At 29.9% G+C, this 22,933-nt stretch overlaps 2 protein-coding genes across 2 annotated transcripts; one reads left to right on the top strand and one right to left on the bottom strand.

Annotated features, from left to right (window-relative positions):
* Positions 1-8,382: 8,382 nt before the first annotated feature.
* On the bottom strand, positions 8,383-10,622 carry LOC106765493 (30S ribosomal protein S21, chloroplastic). The gene is made up of 2 exons (XM_014650139.2): positions 10,111-10,622; positions 8,383-8,626 (listed from the first exon to the last, which is right to left on the bottom strand). Exons 1-2 carry the CDS (start codon positions 10,617-10,619, stop codon positions 8,521-8,523), a joined length of 615 nt encoding a protein of 204 aa, XP_014505625.1. The 5' UTR covers positions 10,620-10,622; the 3' UTR covers positions 8,383-8,520.
* Positions 10,623-16,310: 5,688 nt separating this feature from the next.
* On the top strand, positions 16,311-19,646 carry LOC106766126 (beta-glucosidase BoGH3B-like). Its single transcript, XM_014650882.1, has 9 exons — positions 16,311-16,533; positions 16,699-16,903; positions 17,641-17,731; positions 17,834-17,979; positions 18,068-18,311; positions 18,400-18,504; positions 18,591-18,773; positions 18,869-19,073; positions 19,159-19,646. The coding sequence occupies exons 1-9, from the start codon at positions 16,311-16,313 to the stop codon at positions 19,644-19,646; spliced, it is 1,890 nt and encodes a 629-aa protein (XP_014506368.1).
* The last annotated feature ends 3,287 nt before the right edge of the window (positions 19,647-22,933 follow it).

Raw genomic sequence — 22,933 nt, 5'->3', positions numbered from 1 at the left:
AAGGGAGGTGAGTGACTCTTATAGTGTTTTCTATAACTTTTCACAAAAAGTGTATAATGAGTTTTCAAAGGATTATCAAATAAGGGTACTCTTTAGACAATGATGTAGAAAACTTACTAAAAGCTTTTAAGGAAGAAAAACAATAAAACACAATTTTTACACATGTTTACTCTGTCTGAACTACATCTTGTTTTCCCTTAAGAACTCTTATGGGGTTCCATTAATCTTATCAGATATTATAATGAGTCTAACCTACTCCTGATTACAAGTATTATTACCACTCCTGGTCCCCTAGTCAATCCTAACTAGTTTTAGTATTATAAACCAGTTTTGGTTTTCCTAGTCAATCTTGACTAGTCTAAGTATTATAAACCACTCCTGGTTCACCTAGTCAATCCTAACTAATCCAATTGGTTCTCCTAGTCAATCTTGACTAGTCCAAGTTTACTTATCCCTTGTGTTTGAGTATTATGGTCATTCCTGTGATCTAAGTATTGTCAACAACTCCTTTTTCTCTAGTCTAACCCGACAAGTACACGAGTAATATGAGTGTTTTTAATACAAACACACTTGGTTTTTTTTATTACAAATACAAATTGAATAAACTCTCATAGAGAGGATTAAGAAGATACAAATCAATTTGTGAACTCATGAGATTTCTTCTTAAATTAAAGAGCATTAGGCGATGTAATCTAATGAAGTTCTTTTTGTCTTTTCTTCTCTTCTCTTTTCTGCTTCTACTCTTCCTTTCATTCTGAAAGCTTACAAATTGTGTGATCTTGAAAGGGTAATGGGTTGGAAGGTTGGGCAAGGATTATGACATATATTCGAAGAATCTTAAAGTTAAGAGTCATGTAGAATTTGTTGAAGCTATCTCAAGATATGTTATGGTGTATAAGTTGAAAATTGGATTTTTTAGGTGGATTTGATCATGAAATGTTTGGGGGAGACAATACTAAGGTTTTATGGTGGTGATTTGGTAGGATTTACAGGTGAATGTTGGCTTTGGTTAAGATATGGCTATGTTGTTCTTCAAATAAAGAAAAAGGAAGAACAAAAATAAAAAAGCAAAGGAAACAAGAAAAGAATGAGTCACTTACAAAAGGGTACAACTTGTTCTTGAAGTTAAAGAAAGGATGGTTAATTTGATCTCTTCAAGTTCTCGCACTTTGGATAAGCTAAACAATACCACCAAGAGAATACAAGGGAAAGAGTATCCAACTTAATATCAAGAAAGGACTAGAAATTCTCTAGTTAAAGAGCAAAAATCCATATTTCACAAACTCAAAGACTTGTGTAATAAATGCATTGAAGTTGATTTGCAATGCTCAATTAAGCTCCTTTATATAAGCCTTTATCTATGAATTAACTAAGATCTTTTGTTCCTTTTTTCATGTTTTGATAATGTAGAATATTAATGACTATGAATGCCCTTAGTAAACTCTACCTAACAATTGAACTTTATTGAAAGTCTTTCAAATTTTTTGTCAATGTCTTTTTAGTGTCCTAATCATTAATTAACTCATGTACTTATATCAACTAACGCATGGGTTCCAAGTTGGCTAAGAGAACATGAGACTTCTTGGGATAAGATGAACATGCTTGCAGAATGTGCTTGGAGATATTATGTTTTAACACCATCTTACTATATAAAAAACATCTTGGACTTATAACATATGTCTAACACACCTTGAGATTCATTTGGTCTTGAAATTTTTAGTCTAACACACCTTAAGATATTGTCTATTTCTTTTATTATAATTTATCAAGTGCATTTTTTAATACCTTCATCAAACCATATAAATAGTTGGATTTTATATGTTGTTTCACACTAACAAGTTTGATATTATTTTTTATCATCAAAATCATGGTAACTTTGGATATGATAGTTAAATATAGAATTGTGTCTGATAATGAGTGAATTATCTATGCTTTATAAAACTCTTTATGAAACTTTAACCTAAAAATGACTAAAGTTAAGATGAAAAATTCAAATTTGAACAATTGGCCAATTTAATTATTCAGTTAAATCAGTGATACAAATCAAATCAAAGTATAATTTAATATAATGTATATCTAATTATCAAATCAAGATTTCTAAAACCAAATTTACAATTTATAATCAAAGAGGAAAACAAACTCAAAGTGTTCAATGATTAGAACAAAAACTAAATTCGAATTAATTGATCTTAATTTTGTGAATTGATCTTTAAAGATTAATTCTCTTTTGACGAAGAACAGAAAATGTCGATGAGAAAAGAAGAGGAGCAGTAAAAAAAAGTTGAGAGAAAATATTGAAAATGAGATATAGTTAATTTCTAAAACTAAAAACTCAAGCTATGTACAAGAGTTTAGAACACATTTATGTCATGTATTGGCTATGAAATTTGAAGTAAGCATGATTCTAAGAGCATTCTAATTAGGTTCTTAAGTCCAATTACAAATGTTTAAGTTAAACCAAACAAAAATGAATCTCCAAGGGTTATTTAAAAGAATTCAGCGTATCTCAACTTCTAAAAGTCATAAAAGAAAAAAAAAATAGTAAAGAACTTTAAAAATTATTAGAATGTAGACACGTGATATATAAATTATAATTATGACATTCGAATGTTTACTTCTAAAATATTATTTATATCGTTCTATCCATCACAAGCATAAAATGATAATAATATGAAAGTAAAAAAAATAATTACGCAATTTTTTTAATAAATAATATATTTATAGACCTTTAGGCCTCTACAAATAAGATATATTTTTTTTCATTTCTTAGTGTGCACTTTATTCAAATGATGAGGTGATTTAGCTATTTTTATTCTTAAATTGGGTTTCAATATTGATAGTTTACACTTTAATTCTATTATAAGAAAGTCAAAGTTGTCAAGCTGTTTATTTTAAAAGATAATGGAAGTTGCCAAATTTCACAATATTTTGTTAACAAAAACACTTTGCTTTTAAGTATTCTAAAACGACCTATATGTTGAATGCACTTCAATATTATCAAATTTATAACTTAACCTACGATCTCTGAAATTAAATTACTATTAATAATTCTATATAACTTGTAAACGAAGAGTTCTAATATCCAATGCTAATTGTTTATTAATATTATTTAATAAACTACTAACTAAAAATATTTTGACTCTTTGACCAATACTCAAATACCTTAACACTTTCACACATATATATATATATATATATATATATATATATATATATATATATATATATATATATATATATATATATAAATCATCTCAGGAAAGGAGGTAATATGTTGATTATGATTTACTTAAACTTTCATTTGACAATAATTATATTTAAAAACAAATTATATTTTATAAAACAAACTGAATTAAATACACTTTCAATTAGAACATCAAACAATCCGCATCATGGTTGTAGAATCATTTTCTAATATAAACAAAGAATTTATGATTGGTTCTTTGGTTCCATAAAAGGGATGAACCAACTCCATTTCCATTTTGATTCATTCACCTTATAATATTCATATATGCATTAATTATGCTATCTGTAAGACAGTGCTGGGCCATATAAAAATAACTCAGAGAAGACATGTGTAAGGTGAACAGTGTTGCTGAGATGGAAGAAATGTTAAGATCAAGGATGCAAAACTATGTTGGCTCTTCACTTCTTCAAAGGCTGTTTTGTTTGGATATATATTTGACATAAATTACAAATACTTTATTCAACCAAACATGATCCAAAACCATAGACTTGCCACCTCAAACAATAACCACAAATAGCGACAACTCAAGTTTTGTCTATTCTTCGCGTCCAAATGTTGTGGTGTTGGATCATGTGTTGCGTTTTGGAGTTATCATGAATTGTGCCATGAATTCAGGCTTTTGGTGCTTGGTTCAGATCTAAGGTACAAAATTCAGACAATTAAGTCCTATCTGGCTAAGACTTGTTCGCACCAAAACATTTGAACCACACTACAGTGTTACAGCCTATTATGAACAGTTCTGGGAATTTTCTAAGTGTATTGAAATATAGTGTTAGGAATCCAAATGTAAGTTTAGGTCTCATTTTAGATAAAAATAAGAAAATAGAACATTATATAAAGGTGAAAGATCTATTAATTCTTTGTTTTAAAGTTTTGTATAGAAAGTGATGTCAATTCCTCGTTAGTGTTTGTATCTTTCTAGTAAATCTCTGAATAAATCCAACGTATAATTCAGTTATGATATAAGTAAAATACTTCATTGTTAGCACTAAGCCGCCAATAAATTAACAACTAGATTATCTCTTTAAACTATGAATCATGCTGATATTGGCTCACAAATCATTGTTTATTTTATGGATGATCTAGTGGTAACATGCACCTTCTTCTAATACTGACCAGAATTTTCTGTTGTTTGATAGTCCATTTACTAGAAAATTAGTCTGAAGATTCATCCACTAAAATTTTAATAAGATTTCTGAATCATTAAGCATAGTGTCTTAGTTTCTATTGAGACTATTGGCACTAGTACTATTTGGAGAAGCAGTTTAAGTAATGGAAACTATCCAACACAAAACCCATGGCTGCTAAAATGATAGAAAAAGATGAATATTCACTCATCAAGACGCTTCTATGTTGAATAGAACACTAAGAAAAAATTTTAGTCTTGTAGAATTGTATAGTTTCTAATGTCTTTGTAATTTTTAAGATTTTTTAAAGTTATAACTGGGTTAGTGTTAAATCTTAATTGGGCCTCTAATCGGACCTCTAATTGAGTCTTGCATCTATAACATAAGAAGAGCATAGAAGAAGAACTTGAAGCATGGAAGGAATTCTCATAATAAGGAGAAGAAGCATTTTGCTACAAAATTATGAGTTATGATGGAAAATTTTGTAGGTACTTCGATCAAGTGATTCCAAACAAAATGATCAAGGAGAAGAACCTATGGAAAATTATGAGTTATGCTTAAATGCTTTATTCTTGTACATAAGGTATGTAGGAATAATCTTCATCTAGTTCTTTAAAGATCCTTGGAAAAGCAACATTTTTCATTTTAGAAGCTTGGAGAGTTTAATAATTTTCCAATTCCCCTTGAAGATTTTGTTGCAAAGAGGAGAACAGGGATCCATCATTGAGTGATGTTCCAACCTACACTAGTGCAATGAATTGATATGACAAAGGTTATTTTGAGGTTATGACAATGGTTTTTGACCTTGATTCAAAATAACTGAAGCAAAAAAGGTCATGATTTTTCCGTGGTTTAAAAAAATCGAAACAGTAAACCAAAAAAAGAAAAAAATTGGGTTTATGACCTATGTTATTTGAGAAACTGTTGCCATATACTCTTAAAATTAATTAATTTAAAAGGTCTATTGTCTCTGTTGGAACCAGAACCGAGACAATATACCATTTTCTGCCTCATTTTTATCACAACCTTTTTTTAAAGTCTGTCTTGTTTTTAAAAAATTGATTGTTCTATTTCTATAAGCATTCCATATCACAGAAACAAAAACAAACCTATATATAAAAACGAGTATCCACAACACAAAAATACATATATCCAGTATTAACTATTTACTTATAATTTTTTTGTTTTGATAGCTATAGTTATTATTTTTTATTGAAAATTTTTTTAACCACTCCTAGGAACTCCTATTTCAGGGAAAATAATCTGAGGATCCTTATTTTGGGTGAATAAGAAGTTTAAAAATTATTTGGATTGCAGATCTTTAAATAACTCTAACTTTTGATCCAATTGGCAGTTTTTGGCAATATCATACATCGATTTAGGATACAAAAAAAATTCTCGATATCATGGTAGCCGACATAGCTAATCCTACATTTTCCAAAAAAAAAGGTCATTTTCTATTTTTTGTTAATTTATTTTTTTTTTTTTTTCAAATTTTGCAAAAGTATTTAAAATAGTTAGACTTTGAATTTTGAGTTGAAATTTTTTTGAAGGGTTTTCATAATTTTTTTATCCTTCCAACAAATTTTCAGATCATTTGGAGTTCATTCGACTAAACTTATTTATATGATTTAAATTTTAATATTATTCAATCCAATGTGTACTTAACTATCAAATTAAGATTCAATTGATTCTAATTTGATTCTAAAATCAGAAATTCAATTTGATATCACAAAGAAAAACCAAAATTCAATTAGAGAAGAACAAAATGGGAGTAAAGAAGGATCGAATCAAAACTCAATTTAGTTTATTTGATATTAATTCTGTAAATTCATCTTCATATATTTAGTTATCCATTAGGGAAGAAAACAATGTAGTGAAAAGGAGAATAAAAATCAAGAAAAAAATGAGAGAAAAGAAGGAATTCTAAATTTCCAAAAACTAAGCCAATGAGTTTTATGAGTCTTGTTTTAAGCATAATTAGGCTTTATTTAGGCTTTGAAAACGGAAGCATTTGACCTAATTTCCTAATTTGAGCTCTAATTAGGTCTAAAAGTTAAAAACATGTAAAATAAAAGAAGCAAAGATCAAATCCATAGGGTTCTCTTTACAATTTTCAGAAAATCTGCCTTAACTTACAAAAATTGAAAAAAGTAACATAGGATCCAAATCCATTTGAAGCCTTAGAAGTGTAGAACTTAATGCTACTAGAATAAGCTAAAAGTGATATCTACAAATAAAGGTCAAATTAGCTAAAAATATAAAATTAAAGAAATCATATGCATGATAACCTAATTTATTACTAATGCAAGAAAATAAACTAAAAAAATTTAAATAAAGCAAATGACAAGTGTTGTATTAAAAAACTATAAATGTATGTATAAAATATGTTCTATTGAGACAAAAATAACTTAAAAAGAATATTTGAATGGGTCAGCTAGGAGTTTTTAAAAACTAAAAAAATACTCGTATTAATTAGGAGTGGCTTTGAAAGAATACTTTTTTGAACAAAAATGATTTGGGAAAGATTAATTATGGTCAATAATTGAACATAATTTATATGTTCAAATGAACCAATGTAAAAATATTCAGTATTGAAGAAAAATTTTAAAACTAAACTTAACAAAATCATTTTATACACTATTTAAGTACATCTTCGTGTCATCCAATATTGTTTCCATAAACGATACAAGCAAAAATTATGAAAATTTTAAAACATAATTCAATCATCCGTTCCTGTGTTATTTTCTTATTTTCACGAGTTATTTTTTTTGTAAAGAATATTAAATGTTTTACGATAAAATATAGAGTTTAAGTAAGAAATTGTAAAAGAAATTAAATGTTTGAGTAAGAAATTGTGAAAGAAATTAAAAATATAATTTGAGCAAATGAATTCTTAAATTTAGATAGGGATTTCAAATTCCATCTAAAAGGTAAAAATTTGAAAACCTTCGCTTTCTCAAATTTATGTTTTGCTTTATAAAGTTTCTTCTTATATCAATCAAATTTTTGTTTTGTTTTTTATAGTTTCTTCTTTTATCAATTTTAGCCAGAGTGTCATGAACATAATAAGATTGAGATCTTATATCAATTTTAGACAGAGTGTCATCAACTTAAATAAGACTGGGACATTGTCAATATGGCTATATTTTAATTGATATCGACTATAATATTTTTATTGATGTTAATAGGAGTTTTTTCTTTTTTCTTTTTTTTTTTTGTAATTTAAGTTGTTAGATTTTTATTTTATTGTACGTGTTATTCCTTGCTCAATATTAATTAAAGTTTTTCTCAACATCTCAGGAAGACTTTTCTTTTATAAATGTAAATTAGATTTTTTTTTTCAATAAACGTCACTTGAGATTTTTTTTATTGTTGTCGATGTCTCCAATATTTTTATTTATTTTTATCATCAATAGGAATGTTATTTTGTCAATAATTTTCTTAGATTTATTTTCTAGTGTTTACCAATGTTTATTAGGAAAATTTATAATCAGACGTCAATAAAAAAAATTGGCAAAAAACCCTCTCAAGTGTCAACATCATGAAATAACCTTGATTAATATCAACCTATATAACTGTACTCAAATAAAACAATTACTGTGGGCATTGAATGACAAAAAGATTATGAATATTTAATTTTTTGATTTTTTAACAATTATTTGACATTTAAATCAAATATTTTAATTTGATATTAATTAAAATATTTTATACATATAAAACTTAAATTTACTAAATTTGAATTGTCTTATCCAAATAAAATAATTTAAAATAAAATAAATTTAAATTAATGTATTTGAGTGTTTTAGAAATTATACATACACAAGGTTAAGTCATATAATAGAAATACATCCATGTGCGTAATGAACTTTAGAAAAGGTTTTTCTAATATTTTGAGTAAAATGTTATTCTTTAGAAAAGGCTTTTCTAATATTTTTCTTATAAAGTTATTACCAGCAACTTCGTAATTTTTAAAACTATTTTTTGTCTTCCCAAATTGCCAAACAGTGAACTGAATAAGGATGCACAAAGTTACATAATATTAAATTCAACGCCATAGAAAATCCACCCAAGAGCACATTCTACTCAACAAAACTTACATGCAGTGAAATCAAAGAAAGCTACAGAACTTCGGGGATGAAAGCATTAATACAGAGTATCTCCATCAGGTAGATCCCAGTTATCCTCATCTTCTCTCTTGGTTGCTGGGACATCCAGTTTTTTCTGTACAGCAGTTTTTGACATGGGGCGCCTGAAATGTTGTCAGCCAGAAAAAGTATCAAAATTAAACTAATATTTGCTAATGGATATATCTAACCACAAAAATAAAATTTGTGAGCCATTCCATTCTAGAGGCCAGCAAATAGCAAATAAGCAAAAGAAATTTACACCATTCAACCAACCGCAGACAACATTGGACAGTAAAAAGCTCCATAACATTGAAAGGGAACAAGCATCATTCTCTCAATGGTGTATGAATGGATATGACACTTCAGGAAAAGAAAGAGGGCTGTCTTGTGCATTAGACTATCATCTCAATTGGTACATAAGAAAGATAAATGAATAACCTGTGTGAAGAAGTACACTATTTTCTAGACTTAATTTCATAGGTCACACGGCTGATAATACTTATGTTGTACACACCTTTTATAACTTTATTGTATAGTGATATACTTTCGAAATGCTTTATTTCTGTTTTTAGCTCATTTCCACTTTTTAAAAGCTGGGACAAATTTGCTGAAAAATTGTAAACAAAACCTGGATTAGGTATTTCTTTGTATTGGGTGACCTTTTGTAGTTGGGGTTAAGAGCTTAATTAGAGCTCAGATTAGGCCCACTTTAGCTTCAGATTTCAGAGGCCATATAAGACCTCTAATGTGCTAAAAGCTACACAGAGAAATCAATTGCAAAGTTTAAGAGTTTTTAGTTTTTTTCTTTTCTCTCCTCTTTCTTTAGGTTTTTTACAATTCTCTGAAGATCAACTTACAGAATCAAGATCAAATCAACATCAAAAGATTTTCAGTCTGTTTTGTTTTGTTCTTGAATTTGAAGTTGATTTGTTTATATTTTTTGCAATTACTTTAATGTTCTTGCAATTTAATTTTCTTGTTCTTTAATGTTCTTGCCCTTTAATTCATTGCACTTTAGTTTTCTGCACTTTAATAATGTCAGTTTCTTAGGTTATGCTCTACATTGCAAAATTTAGATAAACTTAGTTTCGTTTGAAATCACTATAATGGCCCTCAGGCAGAAACCTCCCTATTGCACATGACATTCACGTAACCTTCATTGCCTGACTTAAAGTATCTAGTGGGGAAATTTCATAGAACTCTTCCTCTTCTCACAAAATCTACACTTCGATGTATATACACACTAATACTACAAGTTCTGTTCATTTTAGATACAATCATAAAAAAAAAAAAAAAAAAATAGACTAGTGAATAGATATGTACTTCCATATGTCACACTTCAATGTAGCTATAAGTCTCCACTATATTGATGGTGTCCAAATCCACAGAATGGCCTATATTAACATTTGGGGAGCCTTTTATGGGGTGAATTTTGTAGCAAATCCTTTCAAGGTTTATTCCCTCTCTTCCAAGACAAATGACATAACTCGAATAACTCATGCACAAACTAATTTGGAGAAATCAAATTTTATTTTTGTGTTTCTAATCTACCAAGCACTTCTTGCATAACATTGCAGCAATGACATGAAAAAAAGGAAGGGACTACCTTTTGCGGTTACGTTTGGCAGCCTCACGCGACTTGCGTTTTTTCTCTTCCTGTTTGTTCTCGAAGTACCTCCTCCGCCTACACTCCTGAATGACACCGGCCTTCAACACCTCTCTGCGGAACCTGTTGAGGAGGCGCTCCTCGGGCTCGTCCTCGGCCACCACCACCTGCACGTTGTACGCTGACTGGAAGAAGAGCGTGTTCGTGTACGCCATGGAGGGGCATATCACAGAGGACAATTCAGAGCAAGAAGAAGAAGAAGAAGAAGAAGAAGAAGAAGAAGTAGAAGAAGAAGAAGGGTCATATTGCGCAATTAGGAGTTGTGAGGGTTTGTGAGTGGAAGAAGAAGTGGTGGGGTTGAATTGGATCGGCGGCGGTGTAGAGGGTGGCGGAGGTTTTGTGGGTAAGAAGAAAGAGAGGAAGTTGTTGATGGTGGATGAGGCAGCCATGGTTGATGTGAAGTGATGTGGATAATGATCACTGAAACAAAGTTTATCTGTTATCAACATCACCGTTTGGAGGAAGGAGAGTGCTTTTTCCTACAACTGGATTTCTTTTTGCACCCCGTAGGAGTATGTAAAAAGACAAAATTATTCTTGCACATCTCTAACTGTATTTCTTCTCTCTACTCTTCCTATCTTCCACCAGATAAATGTAAAGGTGCGAAAATTTATGTACAACAAGAATAACATAGGAATTTTAACATTTGCCGAGATAAAAAAATAAACATGGAAAAAAATAATCTTCATATAATTGTTAACTCTTGGGCTAGATTGGTTAAAGAGGAGGACCGTATAGAAGGCCCAAAGTGTGTGTATATTTTATATATATATATATATATATATATATATATATATATATATATATATATATATATATATTATTTTTGGTAATTGTATCTAGGCAATTGCTTCCTGCACCATCTTGCTTTCTACATGAACTGTTGTAAGTTTGAAACTATCAAAATTACTAAATTAGCCTTATGGTAAAAGTTATAAGAAGTGGGAGTGTTAAAGTGTTGTTAATGTGATTTATTAGTAGTGATTATTGGTGGTTGGTAGAGTTTAGTGGTGGTGATTAAAGGTGGTCTTCTTGGGAAGTGGCAGCGTTCCATAGGTGAGTTTATGGTTTTCCTTTTGTTTAACTTTCGGATTGTGCATTATGGAGACTTATATATATTTTTTTTTCACACATTTCAAATTGTGCATTTTAAATATAAATTTTGTATTTCAGAAAATTTTCATTTTGGAATATTATGTAAAATATAAAATTTTATATTCTAAAATGTACATTGTATTCTAGAGATACAAAATTTAGTTTTTTAAAACTTTACAAACATTTTATTTCTTTTTTTATAAGGTGATGCATGGTTGAATTTAAAGATGAAATCTCAATATTAGATCATAATTTTTAATAAAGTAGATAAATTATTAGATATATAAGGATTTGAAATAATGAATGAAGTAGTTAGAGGAGATTATGTTACATCTTTTATAATAGATTGAGCATATATATGTTTTATTGAATTTTATAATAAATCTGACATTTGATGTAACTATGTTGTGATTTATTTGTAAAAGTATTTGGTATATATGATGACTTATTTCAGTAGCTGTATAGGGTGATATTTGAACTTGATTTTATGATTATGATATTGAGGTTTGATAAAATTAATGAATAATAGAAAATAAAGATATATATCTTGTTCAGTTGTTAAAGGTGATAAGCATAAAAAATACAAACATGATTTGGAGACAATTATAATTGGTAAAAAAAATGTGATTATACTTTTGGGTTATGAATTGACTAAGACATTTATTAGTCACTCATAAGTTGCTATGGGCATTCCATGGTTGTTGACATGACAAAAATTCTAGTGAAGTCGACAAATATATTACTTTAAAACAAATAATAAGGACAATGTCACAATAGTAAAGTAATTGTTCAATGAAAGATATGCATACAAGATATCACTAAGAGGGTCTAAAACTGAAATGCAACATGTTGCTAGAACATGACAAGTATAATTAATAAAGTAGGTGTAATGAGTTTGCACAAATTATAAGCGACACTTTTGGAAACATCACGATTCATTTAAATTGTTCGATTCATTTAAATTGTTCAATACATTTAGCTTTGTATTATTGATGGACAACAATTATAAAACCAACAAAGATAAGTTGCATTGCTTGAGAGAAGATATGTGATGTCAACAAATTAACTTTCTTTATTGGTTTCGTGATGTTATATAGGAAGTGAATGAGAAACCAAGTTTATATGGATTCTAGAAAGACTTAGAGGGTTGTTTTCTAAATTAGATGTGCTCCCTAAAATTATTGTTATAAAGACAAAGACTTTAATCAATATTGTCTTTTCTGGAGCTTTTGAACTATTTGTGTCAATTCCACGTTAATAAGAACGTTAAAGCAAAGTGTAAAATTTTAGTTGATTTTGTGAAGGCATGAAAACTTATTACGAATGCATGGAGAACTGTGATAGATTGTGAAAATTGTTATTCATTTGCTAGGTGTCTAAAACATTTTGAAGTTGTTTGCATACCATGATCACTATTTTTTGAATATGTGAGTAATGTATAGATCATTCTACACAAGGGAAATTTTGTTAAGTCATGGGCATACAAGGTTATGTATTTGGATAATACAATATAAAATATGCACTTTTTTACTCGTTAATTAATTCTAACATATATGTAAAAGTTCTTAGTTCTACTTAATTGTCTGTTTAGTTATAAGCAGGATTGAGCGTGCGTTCTATAATTTAAACATTGTCTTAAGACTGCAACATAATGTAGCATTTTCATTTAAATATCTTTTGACGAACATTGATGAAAAGTTTGATTGGGTTATACATGTAAGTTTTGATAGTGAACATTGTGATTGCATCCTGAGATATAGTCATGATTTCTCACTTAGTGAAATTCTTGTTGGGTAGACGAGATTGAGGGTTTCTAATATGTTGTTGTCTTATGATTTGTAATTGAGTTGTCTATTTCATAGAAATTTGATGTCATTTTAAATCATTTTAAAAAAATTGACATTATAGTTAAAATGACAATTAGGCATAGGTAATATGAAACCTAAATATGACATCAATATGTGTACTACTGGATATTGTAAAAAAAAATGGTTCCCAAGATACTCAATCAACTTTATTTGCAAAGTCTACAATGAGTTGTTGGAAGTCCCACATCGACTAGAGATAAGACCAATTTATAATATATAAGTGAGGTGTAAACCTTACCTTACAAGCTAGTTTTGTGGGGTTGAGTTAGGCTTAGACTCACTTTCTAATATGGTATCAGAGCCATGGTTTAAAGCCTATCCTAGCGATATTTCTTGTTTCTTGGGCATTTCTATTCCACCCGTTGTCGGGCCACTATTGGACCACCTAATTTGTACTATCACGCATGAGATGTCTATACCTCGGTGTGAATGAGGTGTGTTGAAAGTCCCACATCGACTAGAGATAAGACCAATTTATTATATACATATATATATATATATATATATATATATATATATATGTATATACACACACACACACACACACACACACATTTGGCGTTAGACTCCAAGTGTGGGGTGTTGAGCACCGCTTTATTTTAATCTTGGTAAAATTTTGATTTTCGTTTGGTTAACCATTTGATTAAGTTGAAGTTTTGAGAACTGGTACTAGATATATCAATCTTCACTTTGACTATTGAGAGCTTTGATTAGAGGTCTGTGGTTATAATTTTTTTTATATGATTATTAGTAATGTTGTATTTGAATATTATGCTAATGCAATAGAAAATAAATAATGAATTATTAACATTTCAATTAAAATAAATAATAAGTGATTTTATGCTATGTGAAGAGTTTAGGTTGGGTTAAAATTGCGTATGTATGACATGGTGTGATTATTTAAGATCGTATGAGAATGTGATGTATGAACTATGTGTGAATTGTGTTTGTACTTTGAAGTAGTTGTATTTTACTTTGGTTTTATATGAATAATGTGGAATGAGAGAGTAGTGATTCCTAGAGTGGGAATATTAGAATTTGGATTATATGTGGATTGCATTAATGTCAAAGTTTGAAGTGAGACTATCCTAACTCATAAGTATTGGACATGTAGAGGAAGATACTTAGGATGAAATTTGAAGGAGGTTGTCATGAGTAGATTTAACATTGAGGGTTAAATCTAAAAATGAGGTGATTTACCTTGTTATACTCCATGGTGTGAGATGTGGCCATGAAATGATGAAGCCCTTGAAAGGTGAGGGTGACTATAACATGTGCAGGTTCGAGATTCTAATCAATACATTAAGTCATTAAGAGGTTATGTATGGTGAGTATGGAAGTTCCACAAATGCCTTTATGATTGTAATATTTCTTTATTTGTATTATGAAGTTGATGTGTGAATATAATTATATATATATTTTATTAGGACTATAATATATAACTATTAGTATAATCTTAACTAATTGTAACTTATCCTTGTTTTTTTTTGTCTATTATGATTTTATTTATTTACCATGATTATATATTATATATGAACAAAAAATATTATAAGTGAGAGATATCAATAATGAAATAGGCAGGTATAGATAATAAAAAATACTTATGTTATTACTTTCGTTTAAATATAATGATTTTGAAAATTTTCATGAAACATGCTTATGTAGTTTTTATACTTAATATACCAATAATTAGTAAATAAATTCTATTAATACGGAGTGTTATAAAGGCAACTGCATCTTATCAGATTTTTGGAATTAGATTCCTTACAAATTAATACAACATCCTGAAATAGAATTAGAGCAAACTTAATTAAATTCCAAAAATTAAATTAAAATAAAGATACTTAAGAATATTTAACCAAAATAAACGTTATATAATAATTTTCGTCTCGTGATATTTGATTTTAAAACTTTATATCATTTTGTTTTAAAAGAGAATGGATATATGAGAAACATTAGATAGATTTGTTTAACTAAAAACAATTAATAATATAAATATTGCATTAAAAACTACTGATAGTGAGAGTTATATACCTCTCTCTCTTTCTCTCTCTATTTATATATATATATATATATTTTATTTTATTTTTCTCCAAGTTATAATAGCTTGATGCTGAGTTTTGATTGTGTAATTGTGGTGGAGGTTTTATTAAAAAAAAAAATTGAGGAGTTTGTTATCCATTTCCCCACACTATAATCAAACACATACTAACATATAGTATAGCATAGTATAGAATAGTATAGTATAGTATAGTATAGTATAGCATAGCATATATAATAGTATAGTATAGCATAGTAGTAAAGTATAATATGACTAACATCCAATATACGATCTATATAACTGTATATTATATATTTTGTTTTATAATTATTTCTTTACATATTATTTTATCATTTATATCCTTATTAATAGAGAATTTTATTTTTAAAAAGAACTACCGTATTAAAAATTTACAACTATTCTTATTATATATTATGAAATTAACAAAATATAATTTTTCATGAACATGTTTTTTTTTATAATTTCAGTATAAATTTAATAACCATTTCTTCATTATAATAAGTAATATAATAATTAATTTTAATTGCATATATTTTTTTATTGTTGTGAAGAAAAGGAGAAGAGAACATATAGAGTCGTCTATGCTCTTGAACTTTTAGTGGTAGTTACAAGCGGAAACTCACACAAATACGTAATTTTAAAAAATATAAAAAGTAAATCAAATTATTAAAAAGGGTGAGAATTAAACCGATATATGTAGTAAAATTACTCTAATTTAATAAAAAATAGAAATGTGGAATTGAAAAACTAAAGTTAAAAAAAAGGTAAGATCTTATACTTATTTTATCTCTATAATGTTTTGTTTTCTAATTAATGTTACCTTAAGGAAGACTGAAGAAGTTACAAAACAAGAGCAGTATTACCTTAGTTTCTCTCTAGATATTCACACAAAGTTGCACACTAAGAACAAGGTTTTCTTCTTCTTCTATGTTTGTCTTTTCACTTTCCTTTACAGTTAGATTGTATTTTGCTTTTGTTTTGTTTGTGTTCTTCATATCTACAACTTTCCATTGGGATTGATTTCTTTCTGTTTGCGTTTTCATGATTGTAACACTGACCTCAACCTAGTTCTAATCTCTCTGGGTGTGAAGTTGCACTGAGAAGAAGAAAAAAGAATGGCGAAAGTCAGAATCTTTCTGATGGGGCTACTTATGCTCTTGCATTGTTGTGTTGCCACAAATGAAGCAAAGTATTTGAAATATAAAGATCCAAAACAACCTCTGAATGTTCGAATCAAGGATCTCATGGACAGAATGACTTTAGAGGAGAAAATTGGTCAGATGACACAGATTGAACGTAAAGTTGCTTCTGCAGAAATCATGAACAACTATTATATTGGTAAGCTCAACTTTTTGAATGAAAAAATTATTATGTAAATCTTACCTTACACGTTAGTTTATGGAGATTGAATTAAAGTCAAGTTAAAGTTTATCTTAACCATATGTATTATTTGTTGGGTATTTTGATTTAATTATTTTGTTATATGGTTTGTGGTTTTGGTAGGGAGTGTGCTAAGTGGGGGAAGCAGTGTTCCAAAGCCACAAGCTTCTGCAGAGGATTGGATAAAAATGGTGAATGATTTTCAAAAAGGTTCTTTATCAACTAGATTGGGAATTCCTATGATATATGGGATAGATGCTGTTCATGGCAATAATAATGTATATAATGCAACAATTTTTCCTCACAATGTTGGGTTAGGTGCTACCAGGTAAACTATCTCTATCTTATGCATTCATACTTTTTGTCAAATTCAAAGTTCTTTCTTTGCATCTAGGTAAGTGTAAAAAAATATCTATAGGTTAGTAAAAGCAGCTCTTAATTAAAACGAAGACTTTTTTAGAAAAATATCTATTTGCAAATTAAATAGAGTTAATCTATTTGATTTGTAAATTTTATAATTTTTGTAAATATTTTCTATTTGATTTGTAAATATTTTTTGTAAATTATAATTATATCACATGTTAACACTTAAAATATTTTTTCTATTTCTTTTATCCACCGCATATTCTTTTTATCCAAATTTTTTCTAAGTATTGAGACACATTTCTTTCAAAACAAAACTTTCAACCGTACAATAGTTGTCTACTATTTATACTTTTTTGGTTATAAATTTTTCAAAAATATATTTTGATACCATTTTGACACTACATACGCGTTAAAATATAGTTGGATGATTTCAAATTAAAAAAAAAAAAAATTAGTTTTTCTCTTCCAAATATGTTCTTTCCTCAACTTTTTTTAATTTGAAATCGTCCAACCACATTTTGACATGTGTACAGTGTCAAAATGGTGTCAAAATGGTGTTAAAAAATATCATTTTCCTAAATTTTTGGAAGCAAATAAATTATCTTACTATAAAAGTGTGAGAGAGAATAGTTACTAGTGTTATTCAAAAATTAATACTATACTTATGTATCTTGATGAAGTTTATTTATAAATAAACAGAGATCCTAAACTAGTGAGGAGAATTGGAGCAGCAACTGCTCTGGAAGTTAGAGCTACTGGAATTCAATATGTTTTTGCACCTTGCATAGCGGTAACTAAGAACATTCTACTAAATAATTTTATCATCAACATCTAATGATAATATTCATTTGGCCTCAATTATAACCTTATCTTAATATGATATGAGGTATAGGTTTGTAGAGATCCCAGGTGGGGAAGATGTTATGAAAGTTATAGTGAAGACCATAAAGTAGTTCAAGCTATGACTGAGATCATTCCAGGTCTACAAGGTGATATCCCAGCAAACTCCCAAAAGGGTGTTCCATATGTTGCTGGAAAGTAAGAACTTCATTATCCCCTTTGTTTCTCTCTGTGATAAGCTTTTCTAGGTGTTGGTATTAACATATACTGTCATTTGTTTGCATAGGCGAAAAGTTATAGCCTCTGCAAAGCATTATGTTGGGGATGGAGGAACTATAAAGGGAATCAATGAGAACAACACAGTGATAAGCAGACATGGATTGCTTAGCATTCACATGCCAGCCTATTATAATGCAATCATCAAGGGTGTTTCCACTGTCATGGTCTCTTATTCAAGCTGGAATGGAGAAAAGATGCATGCCAATCGTAATCTAATCACAGACTTTCTCAAAAACTCATTACGCTTTAGGGTAACACTCAACTTCTCAAGGCTTCATTTAATTCAAAATAGCAAATTGACATAGTAAACGAGCCCTAAATTTTGTTGGTTTTTTCTAGGGTTTTGTCATATCAGATTGGAAGGGGATTGATAAGATCACTACACCTCCTCATGCTAACTACACATATTCCATTTATGCTGCAATCACTGCTGGAATTGACATGGTAAAGTATGAGTTTAAAGTACAAACTTGAATGGTTTTTCATTTACCTTGTATCATCTTCTAAGACTTGCTTTGGTAATGTTATAGGTAATGGTTCCCTTTAATTACACAGAATTCATAGATGGCTTAACCTTATTGGTGAAAAGTAATGCCATACCAATGAGCCGAATTAATGATGCAGTAAGGAGAATTTTAAGGGTAAAGTTTGTTGCAGGCCTTTTTGAGAATCCGTTGGCTGATTATAACCTAGTTCACCATCTTGGGAGGAAGGTTTGTTAGTAGTGAAACATCTGTATATTGTTTACCCACCAACTATGTTTTTGCATATATGTTGATAAAATCGATTTGACAATGTACCTTGATAGAAACATAGAGAATTGGCTCGGGAAGCTGTGAGGAAATCCTTGGTTTTATTGAAGAATGGTGAAAACCCTAAACAACCAGTTCTCCCTCTTCCTAAAAGGGCTTCAAAGGTACTAGTTGCTGGAAGCCATGCTGATAATCTAGGATATCAATGTGGTGGTTGGACCATCGAATGGCAAGGAGTTACTGGAAATAATGTCACCAAAGGTATATTATAGATTCCTGAAAACATCTTTCCCTTTTGTATAGTTTGATAAAAGTACAATATTAACAAGGCCTATGTGATTTACAGGTACAACAATCCTCAGTGCTATCAAAAACACGGTTGATAAAGATACTGAGGTAGTGTACAAGGAGAATCCTGATTTGGACTATGTGAAGTCTAATAATTTTTCATATGGCATTGTGGTAGTTGGAGAGAAACCATATGCTGAAACAAAAGGTGATAGCTTGAATTTGACAATCTCTGCAGCTGGGCCAGAAACCATAAAAAATGTGTGTGGAGGAGTGAAGTGTGTTACTGTGATAATCTCTGGTCGTCCTTTGGTTATAGAACCATATGTTGAGAAAATTGATGCTCTGGTTGCTGCTTGGCTTCCTGGTACTGAGGGAAATGGTGTGACTGATGTTTTGTTTGGTGACTATGGTTTTAGAGGAAAGCTTCCAAGGACATGGTTCAAAAGTGTTGATCAGTTACCAATGAATGTTGGAGATACTCATTATGACCCTCTTTTCCCCTTTGGGTTTGGCCTTAAAACCAAACCCCACAAATACAGTTAGGAATTCAAAATTACGCACCTTTTAATTTTATTACATTTAAGATTATATGCTTAGTGAAAAAAAAAAAACTTAAATATGCTAAAATTATTATTATCATTGTGTTTTTAATTCGAAAAAGTATATTCTTTTATCATTCAACTTGTTTTAGTGCAATTTTTTATTATACTTTAGGTTGTTGCAGTTCACATATTATTACCCTCACAATTATAATTATAATTATTATTATTATTATTATTGAGTCAAAATATTGAGTCAAAAAAATTATAGGAGTTGTCTTACTGGAAAAAAAAAAGAAGCATGGATCCTTTAAGATGACGTAGAAATGTTGATCATGGAACGAACAATCCAACTGCAAAATATTCTTTGACTCTTAAGTCAGTAAATGCATAAAATATATGAATATATAAAGTGAGTATGAGAGAAATTGAGTGAGTACTCGAAAGGGTAGGAAAACACTGAAAAGGGGGGGAGGAGGTGTTGTTTGAATACAACTTTCAAAAATCTTTTGTAAAGAAAACATTTCAAATAAAGAAAATGATAACACACATGTTTTTATATTGGTTCACTCATCCTAAGCTACATTTAGTCTCCCTCAAGAACTCTTGAAAGGTTCCACTAATCTTATTCAAGATTACAACTGAGTTTAACCCACTCCTAGTTTCAAGTATTACCACTACTCCTGGTTGCAAGTATTATCACCACTCCTAGTCCCCTAATCAATCCTGATTAATATGAGTATTCTAAACCATTCCCGGTTCCCTTAGTCAATCCTAACTAGTCCAAGTTTAACCACTTTTAGTATCCAGGTATTCTAACCACTTTTAGTATCCAGGTATTCTAACCACTCTTGGTATCCCTAGTTAATCTTGACTAGTTTGAGTTTACCCATTCTTGGTTGTCAAGGGTTATAATCACTCCTGGTTTACAACCGAGTATTGTCAACCACCCTTGGTTCCCTAGTCAATCTTGACTAGAACGTTTAGCTCAATACAATGATTTGATGCAAACACCTTCAGTGTTTGATTACAAATACAAATTTGAATAACTCTCAAGGAGAGGATAAGTACAACACAATACAATATGTAAACATATGAGATTCTTCCTCTTAGGTTGAAGAACATCAGACGATATATGCTTGAGGTAGAGTGAAGACATTGTTTAATGATCTTTCTTGAGCATGTTCTTTTCTCTCTTCTATTTTCACCTTCCTCAACTTCAATAACTTATTCTCTTTAGTAGATCTTCTTTATATAGCCTTATTGAGAAATGACCGTTAGACACAGATTTGACTCCTAGATAGACTTCATAGGCTTTGTTGGTAACTGGTTAGATTCAGGTCTATGTTACAACGTTACAACGCTTTATCATTGCTTTCATTCAAATGTAGCTTGTATTGGAAACACAGGAAAACACTAGAGGGAGGGTAAATAGTGTTTTTAAAACCTTTTACAAGTAATAGTTTTTAAAAGGATTGATAGACAAAGGATAAGTTCAAACGATAGTGTTTAACAAGGAGTTTTAAGAAAGCTTTTGAAGAAGAAAAGCAATAAAACACAAATTTTATATTGGTTTACTGAACTTGAGTTATGTCTAGTTCTTTCTTAAGAACTCTTAAGGAGTTCCACTAATCTTTAAAAAGATTTCATGAGTTTTACCTCTTCAGATATATAAAGAGTATTCTCATCACTCTTGGTTCACCTAGTCAATATGACTAGTTCGAGTTTAACCACTCCTGGTTTACAAGTATTCTTACCACTTCTGGTCCAACCCTAGACAATCTAGACTTTTTAACTCAATTGAGTTAAACACCAAGTGTTTTAATTTTCTTCAGAATTTATAACACAAACAATGTTTATGTTTTGAGCAAAGAAACAAATTGATAACTCTCAAAAAGAGGATATAAACAATACAAAGAATTATGAGATTTTCTAAGGATTTTCTCGCTTGGTTTCCTATGATCCTGAAAACTACTCACCACTCACATTTATTCAAACCTAACATCCCATCATTCAAACCTCTTCGTCACTATGCTCCTCTAGGGGACTATTATACCTATAGGACAAGACCAAATAAATCCAAAATTTCTCACATAATGTCACCAGGTACCAACACCATGGCAACAACATCAAGACTCAAGTATATCCATATTAAGCCTAGGGGCAAGTGTACCACATGTGTCCGAGTACATCAACTACTTGTGCTTAGATGTACTTGACCCTTATGGTATAAGGACATACCATGACAACTTAGCCGACTACATATCGGTTAAAGCAACCTTCGTGACAAGCATTAATTACGTTGATCATATTAACATTAAGATTAAAGAATCATTAGCAAAATTGGTTAATTAAAGACTACTCATGAGGACTATTATACCTATAGGACAAGACCAAATAAATCCAAAATTTCTCACATAATGTCAACAGGTACCAACACCATGGCAACAACATCAAGACTCAAGTATATCCATATTAAGCCTGGGGGCAAGTGTACCACATGTGTGCGAGTACATCAACTACTTGTGCTTAGATGTACTTGACCCTTATGGTATAAGGACATACCATGACAACTTAGCCGACTACATATCGGCTAAAGCAACCTTCGTGACAAGCATTAATTATGTTGATCATATTAACATCAAGATTAAAGAATCATTAGCAAAATTGGTTAATTAAAGACTACTCATGGTAATTAACCACGTAGACCAGATCCATTTAGGTAAAAGAAAAAACATAAAATATAGTATAAATAACACAATACACGAGGTAAATAGGGGACATATCTATTAGGTTTAATCACTTTCGATGTCCCTATTTATGCAGAAACGTCTCAAATAGATCCTTCTATTATTTTTTATCTTAATTAGGTCTTTATTCGTGTAAAATTGACTCAATTGCACCTTTGTTGTTAATTTGAGTGAACGACGTTAACATATGAGTCACGTGGCATGCTAAGTTTGCAAATGTTAACCACGTGGCAAAGTTAGTCGCATAACATTGAATTTAGTTATTTTAAGTTTTTAAAAAACTAAAATTTAATTAAAATAAAACATTTTATCCTAAATTAGGGATTATTTAGGGATTTTTTACACAGAATCAAGTAACGAAAGTAGTTGGAGGAAAGCCACCACCCAAATCACAAAGTTGCCGCAAGCCGTCGTAGAGCACCGTTGCGATTCACCCAACCTTCACCAAATCACGAGAATCGTGCAAGCAACCACACCTTCAACCACAAATCGTCACCTTTGCGTCTTTACCTATAAACCCAGAAAAATCCCCAACCAGAAA

This window comes from Vigna radiata, chromosome 7 (assembly GCF_000741045.1).
Source record: "Vigna radiata var. radiata cultivar VC1973A chromosome 7, Vradiata_ver6, whole genome shotgun sequence".
In the NCBI taxonomy this organism is placed as follows: Eukaryota; Viridiplantae; Streptophyta; class Magnoliopsida; order Fabales; family Fabaceae; genus Vigna; species Vigna radiata.
Note: the sequence above shows the minus strand (reverse complement) of the source record. Positions and strands in the feature narration are given on the sequence as shown.

Bases quoted from the DNA above. Each gene is read 5' to 3' on its own strand.
- LOC106766126 (XM_014650882.1), top strand. From the start codon at position 16,311: ATGGCGAAAGTCAGAATCTTTCTGATGGGGCTACTTATGCTCTTGCAT. The intron at 16,904-17,640 runs GTAAACTATCTC...ATAAATAAACAG, and splicing joins GTTGGGTTAGGTGCTACCAG to AGATCCTAAACTAGTGAGGA. The intron at 18,312-18,399 runs GTAACACTCAAC...GGTTTTTTCTAG, and splicing joins AAAACTCATTACGCTTTAGG to GGTTTTGTCATATCAGATTG.
- LOC106765493 (XM_014650139.2), bottom strand. From the start codon at position 10,619: ATGTTGATAACAGATAAACTTTGTTTCAGTGATCATTATCCACATCAC. The intron at 8,627-10,110 runs GTAGTCCCTTCC...ACAACATTTCAG, and splicing joins GCCAAACGTAACCGCAAAAG to GCGCCCCATGTCAAAAACTG.